This window comes from Molothrus aeneus, chromosome 23, assembly GCF_037042795.1.
Source record: "Molothrus aeneus isolate 106 chromosome 23, BPBGC_Maene_1.0, whole genome shotgun sequence".
Taxonomy (NCBI): Eukaryota; Metazoa; Chordata; class Aves; order Passeriformes; family Icteridae; genus Molothrus; species Molothrus aeneus.
The window spans coordinates 6915772-6936527 of NC_089668.1; the positions used below are offsets into that span (position 1 = coordinate 6915772).

The following is a 20756-nucleotide window of genomic DNA, read 5'->3' on the forward strand; positions in this document are numbered from 1 at the left end:
CAGCCTCCCTCAGCCCTGCCTCTGGCCTGCCCCTTGGCTCAAGGCAGGTTCCAAAATGCCACAGCAAAAGGAACAAGCCCAAACTTGAGAGGGCTGAAGTGCCATGAGCTGCTTGGAGGGACAGGGATGGGGGCTCCAGGCGGGACCCCCACCCTGGGAAGGGTCTGGCTTCTCCTGAAGGAAGAGAGGAAGAGGAATCCCTGCCCACCATTCCTCTGACAGCCTCGGGCCTGGCTGGGTGAGGTCTGGGCACCCTCCTGACAACACTCCCTGTGTCCTGCAGAGGTTCTGGGGCTCTCCAGGGGCAGGATGGCCATGGTGGGGGCAGTCAGGACAAAGCTGAGCATCCTCTGGGAACACCAGCCCCTCTGGGCAGGTGGAGAGGGATGGGACAGGGGTTCCCACCTGCCACCTCTGTAGCAACTGCTGGACACCCCCTGGGCAGGAGCTGAACTCCCCAACACTTCCAGTGCTGTCTGTCAGCCAGGATTAGGGAAAGAGCCAGTGGATGGAATGAGAATATCCAGGTCACCTCCAACAATACCATGACATTGGCTTAGGGAAATTATTAGCAGCTCTACTAGGCATGTGTGCTGCAGATAACAGCACAAAGGAGGCATTGAGCTGGTAAGCAATTGCCAAGAGCCAAGAGTTGAGCACTGGACACGTATTTGGATTGGTTATTGACATGCAAAGTGCTCCCTTTGAGTGGCTCTGATCCATCCAGGCCTGGCAGAGCAGCAGCAGGACCCAAGTGCCTCAAGCCATGCCCATGCCAAGCTCTCCTGGCTCTGCAAAACAGGGACAGGGGTCCCATCCCATCCTATTCCATTCCATTCCATTCCATTCCATTCCATTCCATTCCATCCCATCCCGTCCCCAGCTACCCCCAACAAGTCACTCACCAGGACACTGATGAATCCGAGGGGGGACAGAAGGACATCTCCACAGCACATCACCACAGGATGAGCACCTGAACTTCTGCTCCTGTCCTGGCTCTGGGGCCCTGTTGGCTCTCTGGGCTGTCCGTGCCTCTTCCAAAAGATGCAGGAACGAAGTAAGGAAGGACACTGATGCCACCCACACCCCTGAGCTCCTGGGGCCACAGAGAACCACCAAACCCAGTGGCCACCACCCTTGTCCCCACAGAACTGCTCCCATTTTTACCTTAACCAGCCACAATTCTCGGTTCCTGCTGGGAGCAGCTGCTGTCTCTCTCTTCAGACCAGTCTGAGCCCACCCTGCCCTCAAGGACAGCCCTGGGGACACAGAGCTGAGCCCCACGGACACCCTGCCAGGGCTGGACCCACACACCCAGAGCCCTTCCCAAGGGCAGGACTTGGTTTTAATTTTCATGATCCCCATTTTTATTATTTATCAGTAAAGTGTAATTACTGCTTCCTTCACGAGCCTTAATTAAAGATGAAAAACAATCCTGACAAGTCAATTAGATTTTTTTCCTTGGTCTCCATTAAATTAAGACTCAAGTGTTACTGGAAGTGTTTCATATCACAACACATTTAACTGAAGGCTGCTTCGTAATAAATAAATCACTGAAGACAACACAGGAACTTTTCCTGAAGGCTCTTCTTACAACAGGATTTCATTTTCCAGCTGGGAAATGCTCTGATGCTCTTTTTCCTCCACACCACCTCTTCCAGCAGGAGCTGTGGGCAGCCAGGGTGGCTGGTGACCCCTGCCCAGTCTGAGATCTCCAGGAGGGCACCAACAGCAAAGCTCTGCAAGCACAAGGCAACCCCATCTCCTCTGTGCCATGGGGGCTTTGTAGGAACCTGGCCCTGCAAATCTATTCCCAAAAATACCCTTTAAAAGATAGGGCTGAGAGAGAGGCTTCTTCTGCACCTCAGGGCTCCCCACATCACAGCTCCCAGCTCAGAGCCAGGAAAGAACTCCAGAGGCCATCACAAATTTGGAACATTTATTTATGCAACTAATTTTCTTGAAAGAAAGCCAAAAATAATATAATAACAAAATAATAAAAAAACCATTAACAACAGCTGGATGTGTGTGGTACAATCCACATCAGACACGTCCCTCCCTCGGTCCCAATGCTCCATCCTCATCCATGGTGGAGCTGCCTCATGGTCCCAAGTCCCTTTGGCACCAGCTCTGGGATGCTGCCAGCTTTTAGGATCACTTTGACTGCATATAGACAAAACTGTTCCAATTTGGTGTTTTTCTTGGGTTTTAATTTTTTCCTTTTTTTTTTGTTTTGTTTTTATTAAAAAAAAAAAGCACCACTCCAATCTGTAATACCAATAAACATTATCCATCTTAAGAACAGTATTTATATTTTTATATATAGATTTCTATATATAGATTTCTATGTACAAGATGTCCTTGCCTCATGTCAGAGGAGCATGTCAGTAGGAGTTGGAGATGGGCTGGGTTTTATAGCACTTGGATTTCAAAATCTGCCCTTCACCAGAGATGCCCTAAAAACCCAGAGACACCCAGCAAGGAGGTATCAAAATAAAATAAAAAGGAAAAACTCTTGATTTTAAAACATATATACAACTCCTCCAGTCTCTGTTGTCTCTGAAGGACTAAGTGGGGTTTCAACCCTCCTCCTTATCCTCTTTCTGGCAATACTTTACCTGCAGAGCCCTGTGGGATGCTCCCTCCCTCTGGACCACAGGCAGGATGTGGGTGGCCCAGGCAGCAGCATCCCTCCAGCTCCAGGGCTGGGCAGCCCCCAGAGCATCCCATCCCATTCCCAGGGATTTTGGAGGCTCAGCTCAGCCATTTTCATAAAAAACCAAACCATTTCTGCACCCAGCATGCAGCACCTTCCCTAGGACAGCACAGGCAGGTCTATGGAGAGATGGGGACTGGGAAAAGGACACAGATTTATCCCAGTGTGAGTACTGGTGTAGTCAGGTACTGGTTTTACTGGACCATTTGGGGGTAAAAAAGACCTTTTGGTGACAAGACAGAATGGGCACACTGCAGATGAGACAGCAGGGATGGAAAGAAGGAAGGAATGATGTCATATAGCCCTTGGAATAAGTTATTGTCAGACTGTGAATTCCTCAGGGAGGAGGTGGCAGAACCAAGGGTCTGGGATGGTGCTGAAATCCCCATCACCACAGCAGTGGCACATTGTCCAAGGGCAGAGAGGGCAGGGATGGCTCTTCCTGCTCTCTTTCCCCCTTGGAAGGTGGATGGAAACATCACCTGGGTTTGCTCCTCCGGCCATTTCAGCTGTGCAGCCTTCATGATTCCCTGGGGAGAATTCCCTGGGGAGAATTCCCTGGGCAATGCTTGGCAGCCCCAGGCAGGCAGGGCAGGGAAGCTGCCCCTGCCCTGGGGAGGCATGGCAGGAGGATGGGGGGAACACAGATGGGGGTGAAGGGGGCAGATGGATGAAGGACAGGTCTGCCCACATGAAACCTCCAGCATCTGGAGAACAGCTTCTCACCTGCTCTGCTTGATCCCCCCCCCAAAGTGATGGTGAAGGGTTCTGCCTGGCCCTCAGGACAGAACCAACCTCCCCTCAGTTCCCAGACCTGGATCCCTCTGGATGCACCTTCCCAAGGCCATTTATTTTATTACAACCAGGCTGAGAGTAGAATCCCCAGAATTACCACAACATCAGATGGAAGAAGTGCCATTTCACACCCACCTGCAGCAGGATGGAACTAACACACCTCAGGTACCTTCAGCCACCAGCCCCAGTGGCACAGGAGTGTGGGGACCTTCCCCTGTCCAGCCCCAACACACAGCCACGGCTTTGGCACAGCTCAGCCCAAGCCAACACCACCCCAAAATCCGTCCTCCTGCCCCACCAGGCCCAGCAACTGCCCAGGGGTGGCATCCAGGATGTATTTGGGATGGACCCGAATTTTGAGGATTTTGCTTCAAATGCAATGATGCACAAAGGCAGGGTTAAAAACAGACCCATGGGCCAGTGGGACATCAGGAAGAATTCACTGCTGCAGATGGAGGGGAAGGTGTGGAGATGCTGGGGAACGATCCCCTCCAACACTTTGCAAAAGCACCAGGAGGGTCCAGGTCAGTCCCTGCAGAGGGACATTGCATGGCCAGTGCCCCCCATCCCTCATCCCTGTCTGTCCAAGGCCGGATACACAAAGGGTCAGGACTCACAGAACTAAAAGAGGATCAAACTCATGGTCCAAGGGGCAGAAACTCAGGAGCTCCTGGGGGTCCTTTGCTCTGGCTCAGAGTGAGCCCCATCAAGGGAAAACCCCCAGCAGCCGCCGGGCTCCTCGAGGAGCAGCTTCAATACCACACACAAAAGAGCAACATCTCCCAGTGTCCATCCTTCTCTGATGGGAAACAGCCTCAGCTCCTCGTGGCCTCCTCTTCCTCCCCTCCCTGGCCTCCTCTCCAGCAGCTGCAGAGACCCAGCAGCACCAACCCCAGGCTGTGACTCCAAGGAACCGGCTGAGTTGTGGGATCCACCCACTGGGACACGCCCAGGGCAGGGAGGGAAGATGGAGAGCAGAGGATGAAGATGGAGAGTGGCCAACACATCTCCATGTCCTTTTGTTTCCTGGATCCCAAGTTTCCTGGTGGGTCCTTTGCTGTTTCCCTGCCCACCCCGAGCAGGGACACAGTGCCCAGCTGGGAAGTGCGGCTGGCACGGCCCTGCACGAGCCCTTGTGCCCCTCTCGTGGGCCAGTTGCTATCTGGTCTCCAGGGACTCCAGGTATTCCAGTGCTATGTCGTAGCAGAAATGGTACTGCTCCTGTTCAGAGAGAGAAGAGAGGGTGTTACGATCCGGAGGGAATTGTTTCCCAAAGTTGTGAGGAGAAAGGAGAAACACGTGTCAACAGCCCTCAGGAAACACCTGCCAGCCTCCTGGGGCCCCCTGACAATTCTGCTGAAGCCGCAGCCAGGAAAACTCCACTCTTGGCAAGCAACACCCACAGCTGGGGCAGGGGCATGGCGCCCCAGATCCAATAGCTCCACACACACTGAAATCCAGCATTTTGGGGACACACAGCACCGTCACCTGCCCCAAGGGAGGAACCAGGACTGCAACCTCCCCTTACTGTGAAAATACCTTTATTCACCACCCCAGGTACCACCAGCACTGGGGCTCAGCAACTTAATCACCTCAGTGACTGACATGTGTCAGTCAAATGATGGAAGAGACGTGGGAACAATGGAGTCTGGGGTCAGAGGTGTCCACAACAAAGCCTTAGGTAGGAAATCAAGGAGTTTTTGTTTCTGAGTTCAGCAGAGGCTGGAAAAGGGGAGAGCACCCAGGCAAATATCCATGGCTGGAGTGGATGGAGATACCCTACCCTTTCTGCCAGGACATTCCTTTATCATAAATTCTCTTGTCCAGCAGGACCAGGCTCCCTCTCCCATCTTTTCATGAGACATCCAGGGATGATGTCAGCATCCTCCCACCGTTCACTCCCCGTCAGCTGCACAAAGGGAAAACCCAGAGTGGCTGACTCCTGGTTTTGAAACAAAAATCCCTGAACTGGGGCTTGTGAGGGCAGGCTCATCCATCCCTATCTCCTGTCCATGATCTGTTCCTGTGCTCTCCCACTGTCGTACAACTGACAGCACAAAATCCTCAGGAGAGCTCTGACCGTGGCAGTGCCCATCCCAGGAGAGCAAAACCCCAACCAAATCAGGATTTTGATGCTGCTACAGGCACTGGGACATCAGGTGGGGGCACTCTGGGTGTGAGAGCAGGGAGGGAGAGGGCAGAGCTCCTGTCCCCAGATCCTGGCCACAGGATGGGGATTGGAACCTGAGCAGTGGCACGAAAATCCTGTTATCCCACATGGGTGGGCGGCCACAGGATCCCAGGTGGGAGCAGGCAGAGGGGGAGAGGGACTTCAAAGTGAGGAGGCTGCAGCAGCCCAGATTAAAAGCACATAATGCTTTTTGGATTAAGGAAAGGGATTGTTTCCATTTATCATCATATAAAAATAACCCCCGGGGCAAACACAGGGGGAAGGGGTGCAGGCAGCAGGAAGTGCTCTCTGCTGGGCTGAGCTCCTTACATGGATCCAGCCTCCCCGTGACTCTGGGAGATTGAGATTCCCAGAATAGCCAGTTCAGGTTCATTTGAGGCAGGAGGAGGCTGGTATCCTGATGGGAAATGTTACCTTTTTTTAATACCCTTGCAATTTAGCCCAATGGGTCTGGTGGCTTCATGCTTGTCACATCATCTTTCCATTATCTGCATCCCTCCCCCTGCTCCCCTCTCCCCTCCCTCTCCTTCTCCTCTGCTTTTAATTCCTAATGCAAATCACATCCCCTCCTCAAAACCATTTCATTTTGCAACTTAGGGATTTTATAATCTAAACAGGGTAAACATTTCCAGCTGACTTGCTGTTTAAACATCATGAGGCACCTGGATCCCTTCACCATGGGGACAGACAAGTGTGTCCCTCCCCTGTTCCATCATCAGGGGCCTGAATTAGGGCAGGGGCTTTTTGCCCTGACCTGCTGCCAGCTCCAGCCTCCTCCTCAGGACACATCACTCCATTGCTGCTCCCAGCAGCTTGTGCACCCATTAATTTCACTCCAAGTGCTGCTCATTCCCTTTCATATTTCTGACAGGAATTTATCTCACTCCACACCAGCGCTACTCCCAATGCCACAAACCTTCCAAAGAACCACAGTTACATCCCGTGGGTTAATGTGACTCTGCCTTACAGCTCCTGGGGAGGATTTCCAACAATCTCAGCACTGACTCCAAGGCTGTGCTGGCACAGCAGGATGAAGACGAGCCCAAGGCTGCTTTGAGGAGCTGCCTCACTTCCCAGCCCACCCCAGCACAGTGCTGGCGTGAGGATGCCCATGATGCTGATCAGGATTTGGGGTGGAAAAGGCAGCATTTTGGGAGGTGAGCATCCCCAGCACCTCTCCTCTGTGCCAAGACCAGAAGCCGGGGTGGACAGGGAGGGTCTGGTGCTTACCAAGGTCTCCACCATATTTGGTTTGTAGTTGCGGAGGGTCTTGGCAGCAAAGAAAACATCTGCCATGTTGTGACACTTGATCATCTCCAGGATCATGGTGGAGGCACAGAAGGTGCCACTCCGGCCACCTCCGTTCCTGGTGGGACAAACACACGTGTCAGGGGTGAGAAGGTGGCATCAGAGCACCTTCCTGCTTCCTCCAAGTCTCCCTTTCTCTATCCGACCCTGCATCCCAGGGATGTCCCAGAGCAGGGGCTTGTACCTGTACCAGGGGACCTGAACCTGCCCCATGGGGTGGCAGGACAATGATCCTGCCCTCCAACCCACACAAGAGCATGAAAACACCCTTTTGGATTACCAAGGCTGGATCTTGGACATTTGGGCTCAGGTCCCAGCCCTGCCATGGATCAGCTCCTTGTGACCTTGGGGAAGCTGTCATGTCCCTCCTGCCCTGCACAGGGTGACCCTGGGCTGGTGACACGGTGGTGCTGCTGTCTGCAGGAACTGCCCCACAATCCACACAGGGCACTGGGAACCTCCCCAAATCCTGGGCTGAACCCCTGTTCCCACACCACCACGCCTGAAGCCTGACAGCAATGGGAACATGGGAGAGGAAGAGAGAACACGATGCCAGAGCTTTATAAAGCATGTTCTCAAATTATCCTTCAGCTAATGAAGATGGACAAGGCTGTAATTAGTTTTTGATTAAAGGCTTCACTGCTGTCTTTCCCCATCTGTGAAGGTGCTGGGTCCCATCTGAGGAGAACACACACGGTGTTCATGAACCAATCCCACTGGGAGGACAGGGGTGGACAGGGCTTGGAGCAACCTGAGGTGTCCCTCCCACTGGAACAAGATGAGCTTTAAGGTTCCTTCCCAGCCAAATTACTCCATGATTCTCTGTCCCCCTCCCCCAACAATGAGCAGCAAGTGGTGGGAGTGGCACAGCTCCTGCCAAGTCCCTTCGGAGCCTGTTACACACACGGGATGTGGGGACAGGGCCTCTGCCAAGGCTGGGGGACCAGCACAAAGGGCAGGTTGGTGTCACCCCTGCTGAGCATCCATCTCATGGAGGAGGTGACCCAAAACACACGTTGTGGCAGACGTAGCCCCATCTGGGGACAAAGTCACCCCAGTGAGGGCTTTGTGAGGATCTCCAGGCAGTGCTGTGGACATGGAATCTGGAGGCATCTCTCCCTGGGCAGAGCCTGCTCCTCCCCAGCTGACACTCACAAGCAGTGCACCACAGTCCTGCCATCACCACTTTCCTTCTGCCACCTCTCCACCTGGGCCAGGAGGTGCAGGAAGGACTTTTTGGAGTCCGGGGTGTCTCGATAGGCTGACCAGCGCAGGTACTGGAAATGCCGGACCATCAGGTGCCCTTCCTGCAACTGGAAAAGTAAAACTCGTCAGCTGGAACCCATGGGCTACCCTCATTTGCCTCCACTGGAGATCTGACAGAGGGAAGGAGGGGTTTGCTACACGTGGACAGTAGAGGTAGACAGGAAAACCCTTTCCTGCTGCTTTAACACAGACTGTTCAGCCCTGACCTCCAGCTCACACTCATTCTACCACCCATCCCACCCAGGAGAACTCCATTGTCATGGTTTATTCGACCTCACATCATCTTGGGCTCTCTCTGTATCTCCCAAAACCTGCTCCCGGGCCCCTGAGCCTCCCCGAGGCTTCTCCATCACACCTTCCTCTTTGCATGCCCAAGATCCATGGGATGTGGTTCTGTTGTGCTCGCTGTAAACCAGGAGGCTGCTGAGAGGCTGCCACGGAGGCAGGAGCTTAATACCTGGTAATCTGGTTAGTTTGGAAAGCTAATCTGGTTAGCTGGATCCAGGAGGAGGATTACATCCACGGAGCTCAGCAGGCTCTAACTGGGCAGATGTGGGACTCCTGCTCAGGAGCACTCGGAGCATCCCGAGTACGGGATGGGATGAGACCACGGTCACCCCCCCAAACACAACCTAGGGCTCACAGCTCATGTGTGGGGAGCACGTGGAGGAGAAAGGGGGGGTCAGGCACAGATGGGGGTCAGGCACAGATGGGGGACGCTCAGCTCTGGAGGGCTCCATCCACGCAGTTTCAGGTGCCTGCTGAGTGGGATGAGCACCAGACCTTCTCCACGCAGCAGGACCAGGTGTTCCTGTGGGGGAGTTGGTATTCCTGGGGACTGAGAGTTGGGGGCATTTGGTGCCCACTCTAACCTGCACATTTCAAAAAGGGGCTTTTCTAAACGTTTTTGGGAGCTTTCCTGAACCTTTCTGGGAGCTCTGATGTGAGCTGGTGATGTGCCTGTGATGGCCTGACCAGCCTAGGATCCAGTTTTTGCTTTCAGCTGGAAGCCAGGAAAGCAGAGGAGGAAGAGGAAACAAATAAATGGAGCTGAAACAGAAGAAAACTCCTTTGACAGTCTGGGAAGGAAAGTTTTGGGATCTGCTTTGAAGTGAGGTGAAAGCTCTGGAGCACTTGTGCCACCCCCAGTGCCCATCTCCATTCCAGCAGGGCTTAGCACAAAGTGGTTCCATGCATTTCTCAGCCCTGCTCCAGCAATCTGTTCCCTGGAGGAATCTCCTCGTCAATCCAGAGACTTCCATCACACTGCATTTTAATTTAGCCCGGAGTATATCCTACCACCTGAGAGCTGAGCATATTTGGTGTAGGATTTTGTGCTGACACCCAGGAAATGCCAGATGCTCTCTTGGGGAGCGTGAACCAAAACCCTCTTTGTGTTAAGAGTTCAGATAATCAGGATTTATCTCCTCTGGCCCCGGCCACCCTGCTGAACCACCTTCCCAGCTGGGCCGTCAGCCAAGCCACACATTCCCTTCCAAGCTCCCTAATTCCCATCTGCCCAGTGACCTTCACTGGGGCACTGGCCTCAGCCTCTTGGCAACCATTAGGAGTTTAAAGACATCAGGGATGCCATCTTCTCCCAGCTGGCATTTATAGGTAAATCAGCTGCTTCTTTCTGTGTACAGCTCTGCATCCTTTCCCTGCTGCCCTGCATTTCTCTTCTTTCAAGACAAGCTTAACCAGCCATGCAACACTGACAAAGGGTAAAAATCTGTGTGGATCTTCTCATCCTGCAGGGAAAGGGCTCTGCTGATACCAGGGGAGCTGCTGTGCCCACATGGGGAGTGTCCATCCTGTGCTACGTGTGTGGCAGGGCAGAGATGGAGCTTCAGGCAGGAGGTCTTCCAGCAGTTTTCTAACACCTTTCAAGGAACTGTGAACTTCAGAAAGGTTGGATGGAGCAATGGCAATTTGACAAGTTCCTCTCTGGCAGGAGGAGAGCTGGGGCTGTCTCCTCTGCAGAAGGAGAGTTAGGCTGGAGACCCCAGCAGTCAGGAAAGATCCCACTGCTCTCAACAACTCCCTGAAATGTTGAAGCCAGGTGGGGTCAGCCTCTTCTCCAAGGTAACAAGTGATTAAAAAGGAGAAGACAGCCTCAAGCTGCATCATGGGAAGTTTAGATGGGGTATTAGGGGAAAATTTATCCATCAAAAGAGTTGCCAAGCCTTGGCACAGGTTGCCCAGAGAAGCTGTCACTGCCTCTGGATCCCTGGAAGTGTCCAAGGCCAGACTGGATGGGGCTTGGAGCAACCTGGGATAGGGGAAGGTGTCCCTGCCCATGGTAGGAACAAACAACATGGTTTTCAAGTTCCCTTCCAACCCAAAGCATCCTGAGATTCTGTAATTCATATAAAGCAGCTCACCCGTGTGATGTTCTGCACTCGGAAGAGCCGGGACACGATGTCCTCATCCGCCACTCCCGAGATGTATTCCACCTCCATGGGGCCGTAGTGCTGCAGCCCTGGCTCGGGCCAGTACTGCAGGCAGGGCTGTGGAGAGAAGCACAGCTCATTGTGCCTGGAAACGTGGGCTGGGACACAGGCAAGGGCAGCAGGAGATGCCCGTGAAGGGAGCGGCTGGTGCTGGACCCTGGGGGCTGCTGGCACGGGGTGGCCCCAGGGTGGGATGGTGGCCCCAGGGTGGAGTGCTGGACCACAATGCCATTTCTCACTCAGAACATCAATGGCTGGAGGATCTCCCAGCTTGTTGAGGGATCAGAGATGAAAGGTCAGGTCCACCCCCAGCACCCACACAGCCCCCTCACACTGCATGGATACAATAGGACACTGCCTCGAATGTACACTGCTGTTCCAGGAGGATGCAGGATGGGCTGTGCCCCAGTTCCAGCGCAGACCTGAGCCTGCACAACAACAGAGCAGGGCTGGGCTGCTCCCAGCTGGCTCTCCAGCCCTCCTGGTTTTAGGAGCCACTCTGCCACCAACAGTGACAGCAACGTGGGATGTCAGTGCTCCTCATCCCATGGCCAGGACATCCCACCAAGCCAAAGCAATCCCAGCCTGCATCTCTGGGGAGCAACTCCCCCTCCCTCTGTCCATCATGGCACTGATGGATGGCTCAGTCCCTGGAGCATGGGTGAGATTGTTTTCACAGTGTGACAGCTGGGAAACCAGCACCGACACAAAATATATGATGTTTGTCACCACACTTTCACAGGGCATTTAGCAATGCAGGTCAGTCACGGCCTGGGCCCAACTGCACGGCAAACGTGTCTCAGGAATAATTGGTTATTAATAGGGGCTATAAATCTCTGAGATCTCTGAGCCTTCCAGAGTCAGAACTATAATTTGGATATTAAAACTTCCCTTGGCAAGGCGTAGTTCAAGTGAGGGCTGTACCCTCAAAGTCACCTTTCAGAGCTGCCTGCTGGAAAGGTTGATTTATTACCTGTTGGTCTTATACCAGTAAACATTTATGATCCAGCTAAATATTGTAACCCAGACACCCCTAAAGAACAGACAGCGAGAGAGAGGCAGGGCTTGAGTAATGAGGAAAAATGGCAGAGGGAAGGGAAGGGATTCTGTCCCTCTGCCCTGCTCAGGTGAGACCCCACCTGCAGAACTGCCTCCAGCTCGGGGAACATGGACCTGTTGGAGCAATGTCAACACCAATGCAACAGCAACAGCAACTCAAAGCCAAGGCAACATCCACACCAACACAACACCAATGCAACACTATTACCAATGCAACATCAACACCAATGGAACGCTAATGCCAATTTAATGCCAATGCCAACTCCAAGCCAATGCCAACTCTCAACACCAATGCAACGTCAACATCAATGCAACACCAACTCAAAGCCAACCCTACACCAATGCCAACACTATGCCAACGCAAAGGTAGTGCAACACAACACCATGCACCCAGGCTGGGCTACTGCTCAACACCTCTTTGGCTCCAACTGGCCAGCCCTGTGCTTACAGGGGACAAATCCTGAGTGCTGCATACAGGCCCGTGTCCCCTTACAGAGGAGAAATTCTGAGTGAGCAAGGCAAGGGGCTGCAGCACTGTCAGGGCAATGGGGATGGAGCAGGACAAAGCCACCCATGGTGAGTCCCAGGGCAGCAGCACTCACCCAGGCGGAGTTGGACTGGTTGAGCTGGTTGAGCATGACGATGGAGGTGCAGCCATAGTCGTACACCAGCCGCCAGAAGTCGGTGGTGGTGTTCTGCAGCGGGTGCAGGGTGACAATGAAGGCAGCGCTCTTGGTATAGCTCTGTGGAGAGGAAAGACAAGCACCAGTAAGGACACAGTGGTGACACTGGAGCCACTGCTGTCACACCCCAAAGAATTAGTGCAACAGATGAGTGGGACCAAAACCCTCTTCTCCATGCTTGAGCAGAGCTGGTCTCCCTGGCACAGCCTCAGTTCCTCCATGCCCTGGTGATGGGGACATCCAAGTGATCCCTGCCCTTGATCAGGATGAAAAAACACACATTTTGCTTTCACAGGAAAGAGTATTTTGCATAAATAACTAGGAAAAAGATGCCACCTTTGAGCAAAGAACAAGCAGTAGCCATGGCTCCCAGAAGACCCCAGACTCCAGCTGTGCACCTGGCCCTGACTGGAAGTATCACCCACAGCATCACCCCCACCCACAGTACCCCACCACCAGGCACTGAGAGCAGCAGAGACAACCACTGACCTGGGCTCAATTTTTTTTTTTTTTCGTAGGGAGGAAGAAAATCTCCCAAAAAAAGATCCCAGAGTGTGGCCACAGCTCTCTTCACAGAGAGCAGCAGGAAAACTTTTCCAGGAAGAATCCTGGGGAAGGCAGTAGTAAGAAAGCTCAAAGAAAGAGAAAAACAATTCTTATCTCTATTTGTTGCACCTGTTGTTTGGCACATGTGGAAGGTGTTATGGAGATTGTTTAGTGAAGAGGGATTTCTTAATTGGACACTAGTGATGGGTGCTTTAGATTGATTGAATTGATGGTGATTTAGATTGAATTAGGTCAAAGCTGTGTCATGAATGTCTGAAAGGGTCACGGGTTTTTCTTTTAGTACTGTAGTATAGTAGAAGTATAGTATAATATAGCTTAATAAAGTATTTGTTCAGCCTTCTGAAATCATAAAGTCAATGCACGTTATTCCTGCGCTGGGGGCTCCCTGCAACAATACTGGAGATTGCAAGAAGGAAGTGGGAGGGAAGGAAATTACTGTATCCCTGGTTTGTGCTTTGAACAAAATACATCCCCTTGGTCATCCTGTCACTGGTTTGCCAAGGGACAGCTGAGCTCAACACTGCATCAGGCACGCTTAAATTAACACGGTTTGGCTCAAGCCTCTTCAGACACAGAATCAGCACAGCTCTCTGCTCATGGGGGTGCTCTGCCTGCTGTGGGACCTCCTGACTGAGCTCACAGAAATGACCTTATTGAACCAGTCCCGTGGCCCTGTCCATGGGCAGCAATGACATCCCAGCACTCAGCAAGAGTTTTCCACCTTCAAGGAGGGGCATGACAGCATTAGGGGGAAAGAGATTTCACCATGTGTTGCCCAGGCTTGCCTTGGCATCCTCCTCTTGGCACAGGTGTAAGTGACAGCAGGGTGTGGAGCAGGGCATGGCTCCACTGGCACCAGCACCACTGACAGGTGGCACAGGCCAAGGTGATCTGACAGATGGACAGACTGACTGAGCAAACCACTTTGGCACTTAAAGAGAATGAGAGGTTTTGGTTTTTTTTTACCCAAAGAGGGAAATAGGTTTTATCCCTTCAGCAAGAATTTCATCCAAAGGGCTTTGTCTGTCTATAAAAATATTTCATTCACGGACCCTTTAGCAGAGATTAAGGGAGGCTCAGTGATGCATAAAGATAAAATGGATATGCAAACAGCAAGCAAGCTGGAAACAAAACTCCCATCCCACTGCAGCACTATGAGAGCCACTGCCCACCACCAGCAGCTCACTCTGCTTTATAAACTGCTTTTGCTGTGGGAGCAGGAATCAGGGAGATGGGATCTGCACAGAGATCCAGCAGCTAAATCACCCACAGCATGGAAAACATAAGGCTCAGCTTGGTGCCAGTGCTCAGCTGTGACCAGGAGGGTCTGGGGAAGATGCCTGAGGTGTGGGGGACTCTGTGCTGCCCATGCAAAGCATTTCAAGGAAAGGGAAGTAGGGCTGCTGATGAATGACCATCCCTCAGTGAGGGCTTGGAGCCTGCAGCATCCTCTGCTCTGCTCTGTGATCATCAGCCACTAGGAGATAGCTTTGTCACCAGGGGGTCATTTCTGACTGCATCAGCAAGATGCATGGTGGCTCTGGGAGCAGTTCAGAGCCCCCTCAGTTGCATCAGGAGGGGAAGGAGGATCACGGGGGGCGGGGGGGGGGGGGGGCTGGCAGCACACAGGGGGCTTAATGCCACCAACCCCTGCAAAAGGTTCCTCTTCCTCCCCTGCTCCACTGTCACTGCAAAATCCTGAAGTCCCTCAGTGCCTGGCTCATGAGAACAGGAAAAAAGCTCTTGCAGGGTGCTGCTACACAAAAGAAGGGGTGCAGGACCCCATTACACCATCCCAGCCCTTCCCTCCCTGCACACAGCTACCATGAGCCTTCCTGCCCATGTGCAAAATGAGGCCATAAATCCAAACCAAACGAAGTTCTGCCATGAAAAGTTGCCTGAGCCCACAGGAAGCAGCCCCTTCCCTCCCCAGGAACACTCACATCAGTTAAGGCCGCGTTGATGTAGTTGTTGCTGTCTCCATCCACGGAGATGAGGAAGGGAAGGCATCGGTCGGGCGGCAGCACGTCCATGCTGCGGTTGCGCTCGCGGTTGCGGGGCAGCAGCGCGATGCTGCACTCCTCCACATCCAGGTGCGGCGTCACCGAGTTCAGGGTCTGTGGGTACATGGGTCCTCCTCAAAGCCCTGCCTCGTCCCAGCAGGGCTGGGCACCGGGAGGGTGAGGACAAGGGGGAGTTGCAGAGGCTTTGGGACGCTCACCTGGAACTCCTCCCGCAGCTGCGAGGAGTTGCTCTGCGGCTCTATCCTCACCATCTCCTTGTAGGTGGGCTTGAACTCGCTGGCAGGGATGCTGGTCTCCCCACACAGACAGGCCTCCAGGATGGCATCATGGATGAAGATGTACTGCTCCTTTGGGGAGAAGAGGGGACAGGGCTGAGCCTCCAGAGCCGGCTGGTGACAGCAGCCCCAGATGTCCCCAGCTGTCCCCGAGGGCCGCTCACCTCTGTCTGGATCATGTTGATTCTCCGTGAGCAGAGGGTCTTCACGCAGTTGTAGATGTCCACGACACCCTCACACTCAGCCATGTCCAACATCACATCCAGCACGATGTAACAGCCAGTCCTCCCCGTGCCAGCACTGGGGATGGAGGGAGAAACAGCAAACACATTCCCAGTCTGTACTGGCATCCACACACAGCCCAAAAGGCTGCTGGGCACCGAGCAAGGCCTCTGTGGGCGAGGGCTCAACACACAGATCCTGTACCCAGCAACCCTGCAGGGCTGCCAGGACCTCACACACCTCCAGAGCCTGGTTTAGCCTTAAACTTGCCCAAACACCCCTGCTGCAGCCCCAAGAGTGCGTGAAGGTCAGGTGGGCACCCATGTCTAAAGCTCATTTTTAATTTAAGGCAGCAGAACATACGGTTTTTGCAACAAAACCAACAACTAAACCATCTAAGTGCCAACAGTCCCCTGGGATCGCAGCCCAAAAGCACCAAGGAGGGCTCAGCTCTGAGCCCTGGAAGAAGCAGGGAGGCTCCCCTGGCATGAGCAGCTCTGGATGCACCAGTTGAGACCCTCAGGGTAAGGCTAAGCCCAGCAGAGTACCCAGAGCAGTGGTGACATCCCAGGCCCTGGCATGGCTGGAGTCACAGTCAAAGACCTACTGTGCCCTGACACACCCCCCCCAGTGATGTGTCAGGAACGGAGCCACACCCCTGTTCCTTTCCTACAGAGTCTTTTCCAGTGAAATACTAATTTCTGGGGCTGATGAATCACTCGTCATGATTATCAGTGATTACAGGCTATGGGCACTAATCACACTGGCTGTGAATGAACGCTGATGAGGCAGTTGACAGGGAGAAATCAAATAAAAAATAAAAAAATCCCTCCCACTCATCAGCTCCTCCTGGTTTGCCCAGAGGAGGAAAAGCCATCACGTGGGAATGCCTGCTCAGGGCATAGAGAGCCACCAAAGCTGCTCAGATGTGTCACTCGTGTCCTCCCAGCTCTGGCATCCCAGTGGCTGAGCCCTGCAGGGACAGTCCTGTGGGTAACCCTGGGAATGGGGCTGTCCTGCTGCCCCCCTGCCTGTCCCTTCAGCCAGATCCCCACGTCCTGACCATCAGCAGTGGTCAAGCTGCCATTGCCGTTTCACCTTTGCCCACTGGGACAGAGCTGTCACCAGTAACAGGCTGGGGCAGCCCCAAAACGGTGCTGCTCCCTGCTTGTCCCCCTGGACCAGCCCCTGCTGCCACCAGCCCAGTGGTGACATTTCACAGATGCCATCGCAGAGGGACGTCAAGGCCAGGCTGGACAAGGCTTGGAGGAATCTGGACTAGTGGAAGGTGTCCCAGTCCGTGGTGGGGGAATGAGCTTTAAGGTCCCCTGCACCCCCGCATGCCACACGTGCCCTGTCCCCACCTGCAGTGGATGACGACGGGGCCGGCGTCAGGCGGCGTGGACGCCTTCACCCTGCGGATGAAGGCCAGCAGCCCTGTGGCGTGGTAGGGGACACCGTGCTCGGGCCACGACATGAAGTGGAACTGCTTCACCTCGTGCCGGGCCGAGTAACCCCGCTGCAAGGGAAGGGTGAGAGGGCAAGGTCACTCAAACACTTGATTTTCTCAGGAATCCATGATTTTGTCAGCTCAGCATCCAGGCAGATGGACCACACAGCAGTCACGTGCTTGGGCGGCCCCACAGCTCTCTCCTCTTGGCTGCAAGAGGGTTAAAAACCACCAAGGAGAAAAAGGAGGAGGTGGCAGCAGCCTCAGGTGTCCCTGCCCTATAACCAGACAGTAATTTGACATTGCTGTAGATTAATGGGTAAATTGCACTGGCTCCATCTCCAGTTACCATGCTGCAGACTGATGGCTACATCACCTCCAGCCCAGAGGAGAGGAACGCATCCTTCACCCCACCACACTCACATGAAAATTAAACACTCACTCACTGTCCAAACGAAGGTGGGACTGAGCCGCTCGCCCGGCACAGGGTGCAGAGCCAGGGAAAAGGCACAGGAAAGAGCGACTGGTGACCCCATATTGGGTTAAGTAAACAGGATACTCGTAAATGCCAAGCTATGGAGTGTGAGAGGTGCCCGAGGGGGGGTCTGGGGCAGGGCCGTACCCTCTCCAGGGCGAAGGTGCGCACAGCGTACTCAGCCAACGTCTCGGACTCCACCAGCGTGATCTTGATGTCCCCGTACATCTCAGAGTCATCCGGCCAGTACTTGGAGCATTTCACCTGCAAGGAGAGCACAGGATGGGGGCTAGGCTCTGCAGAGGGGGCTTCCAGCAGGGATGGGATGGCATAGCATGGGATGGGAACAGGGATGCTTACCCGGCCCACCTCCACCAGCTTGGTGATCATCACGATGCTGGAACAGTGCTCCTGCCACACCATGCGCCAGAAGTCATACACCATCTCCTGCTTGGGCCCTGTGGGACACAGTAAAAGCCCCCATGGATGGATGGGCACCACGAGCAGAACCCAGCCCTGGCAGTGGCCCAATGCCACCATGTCCTCCCTCCTGCCTCTGAGGCACAAACAGCTCCACAGCACCTCAGAGCCCTTTTCCCAAGGGCTGTGCAGTGCAAGGGAAGGCAGGAGCGGTGAGAGCAGCTCCACATTGGCCCCCTCCCTTCCTTTCCTGCACCTGTAAGGTTTAATTCCACCAGGAATAAAACCTGGCTGCTACACAGGAGGTGAGGAACCACTGGCTGAGAGGGCAGGGCATGACTCACCTTGTGTGGCTATGAAGTGGTTGGACCTGTGGTAACCCTGCAAGGGAAGCAGAGACATCATTCCCAAGCTGGGGCACAGACCCTTAGACACTTCCCAGCCACCCAACTGGTAGAAATTCCCCACAGCCACTGGGCTAGGTGCTGCAAGTCCACCACAGAAGGAGGAGGAGGTTCAGCAGCCATCCCACACTCAGCACACCCTGTCCTGGGATGGTACATCTCCTGCATCCCACAAGAGGTTCATGCAATGCCCAACCCACACCCCTGGTCTGCAGAATCCTTTATCAGCACCTTGAGGGATCCATGAGCTCCACTCCAGCTCCTGCTGCCACACCATTGCTGCCAGGAGAGCCCCATTAGTGACCCCCACCATTGCACAGCAGCCACCTGGTGCTGAGATAGCCCCACTCCCCTCCTTCATCCCAGCTGCTCAGCCCTTAACAAGAGCATGCCAAAGAGCACATTCCAGCCAGGCTACTGCCAGAGGAACTGTGAACACAGTGTCCCCACACCCTGGCCACAGATCCAGCAGAGTTAAACCACACCACACGCATGGAGGTGACAGTGGCTTCTCCATCCCCTGTGGGTCTTTTCACAGGGGATTTCTGTGGGTCAAATTCAACCTCTTCTCAGAGCACAGGGCCCCTGCTTTCCATGCCCCAGTGCCACACAGACCTTGCTTTCCCATTCCCTGGACATTTCCAGGTTTATGGACACATTTTCCCAGCCTGCCTCTCCCTGATGGTATTTAGACCACACTGCCCAGGGTGAGGCCTGGCAGGAGATGGGAGCAGAGAAGGGAGGAGAGGGGGAAGAATCTACTTACTTCTCGGTTAATCCGAATCTTAACGATCCCAGTGGGACACAGGTTTGAGAGAAAAAGATCAGAGATATTAGTGAGGCACAGAGCAGAGAGGGGTTAGAGCACCTGCCCTGGAGCAGGCTATGGAGAGACAGGGCAGAAAGGACACAGGGAACAGGGACAGGCTGAGGGACACTGCTTGGGCACTTGGATCAGGCCACACTGACAGACAATACCCTCTGGGCAGGAGGGAAAAGTGGGATTTGCTGCTGCTTCCAGGAGATGCTGGAGCCTTCCTGCAGCTGCTCTGGTCTCAGCATCGCTGGAGGTGGCAGGGGACATCGCTCTTGGGGACACTGCTCTCAGAGGACACTAGGGCTGGGCTCTGCCCAGATTCACACACACCAGCAGCATCGAGGGGTACTCCAGTGTGAGCCCCAGATGGTCCCCTGTTCCTCTCAACCTCTGCATCCCCCACCCAGGGAGAGGGAGATCCACGGCCACATGAGCAGGTGAGGGGGAAGAGGATAGAAAAGCAGAGAGGGAATGAGAAGGAGGGACAGAGCAGAGCAGAGAGAGATGCAACAAGCAGAAACTGCTGATGAACACAAATAAACCAGGCAGGTCCTTCATGATGCACTGACCAGCCCACCATGGGCTGTCCAAAGTCCTCCAAATGCTGCTGGACAAACCCTGAGAGGCCACAAGAAGCTCGTGTTGCAGCCCAGAGCCCCAGGGACACAGGCCCTGTCCCCACTTACGTCGATGTAGTTGGCGTTGATGTAGTCGGAGTTGGGGTCCCCCAGCAGCGGGTGCAGCTTCACGCGGTGACGGTCATCTGGGGAAAGGGGACAAGGAACCATCAGTGCCTGCTCACCCACCAGGCCACCCTGGGCAATCACTCTGGCCCAGGAATCTGCAGAACGTGGGATTCTGAAGCTGTTTGGGGTGTCTAAGCCTTTGCTAAGGCACTCACATGTGGACACATGATCCTGTCTCCCTTTGGTCTTGTCTTTCTTCTTTGAAGCATCCCAGCCTTCAAAGAAACTCTGTAAGGAAAGGATGGACATCTCAAGCTCAGGGCAGGACTCTGGGTTCCCCCAGCCCCAAAAGCTCCCTGGGAAGCAGGACAGACAGGGTGGTCCCTCCACCCCAACACCTGGCTCCTGCAGCCTCATCTCCACGTCCACAGCACACTCTGCCAGCTACACACTCCTGTAGCATCCACAAAACAGTCCATTTTCCAGCAAATTACAGACTGCCTGGGTTGTTTTTTTTTCCTAGGGTTGGTTGTAGTTTTTTTTATTCCTAAACCTCCCCAGCTCCTTTCTCTCCCCAGCACAGAACAGGTTTGTGTGTAATAACAGTGACATTCATAGATTGGCGTAAGAGGTGGAAAGTGGAAGGAAATTACATGTTTTCTTCCCTCCCATAATATCTGAGTGCTTTCAAATGACTAGTTCCAAGAACATACAGCAGCTTTTCAAGGAGCACTAATGATTATCGCAAGCCCTGGTTTGTCCAATGCGTGAAAGGGGGGGGAGAGCTCCTGCTCCTGAAACAGCTGAGCATTAAACAGTAATTTCACTGGGAAATTTCAATCTCCAGACCTGTGGGACACTGAGGAGTCAGGAAATGACCCCGCTGGCTGTGCTGAGGCAGAGACTTGTGAAATAACCTGCTCTGTTACGAGTGCTCTGACCTGG

General features: G+C 53.8%; 1 protein-coding gene across 3 annotated transcripts in view; it reads right to left on the minus strand.

Annotated features, from left to right (window-relative positions):
- Positions 1-1924: 1924 nt before the first annotated feature.
- The window catches only part of PTPRU (protein tyrosine phosphatase receptor type U), a 57793-nt gene continuing 38961 nt past the window's right edge, over positions 1925-20756 (minus strand). The window contains exons 18-32 of one of the 3 annotated variants that reach the window (XM_066564643.1): positions 20027-20099; positions 19812-19888; positions 19075-19092; positions 18249-18285; positions 17845-17942; positions 17632-17748; positions 16924-17078; positions 15502-15637; positions 15260-15409; positions 14982-15155; positions 12391-12531; positions 10661-10786; positions 8166-8323; positions 6933-7068; positions 1925-4732 (exon numbers count right to left, since the gene is read on the minus strand). In XM_066564643.1, the coding sequence (XP_066420740.1) occupies positions 4670-4732; positions 6933-7068; positions 8166-8323; positions 10661-10786; positions 12391-12531; positions 14982-15155; positions 15260-15409; positions 15502-15637; positions 16924-17078; positions 17632-17748; positions 17845-17942; positions 18249-18285; positions 19075-19092; positions 19812-19888; positions 20027-20099 (1659 nt within the window). In that variant the 3' untranslated portion in view covers positions 1925-4669. Of the gene's footprint in view, positions 4733-6932; positions 7069-8165; positions 8324-10660; positions 10787-12390; positions 12532-14981; positions 15156-15259; positions 15410-15501; positions 15638-16923; positions 17079-17631; positions 17943-18248; positions 18286-19074; positions 19093-19811; positions 19889-20026; positions 20100-20756 lie in introns of all 3 variants that reach the window. The other 2 variants (XM_066564644.1, XM_066564642.1) reach the window with 2 other exon arrangements.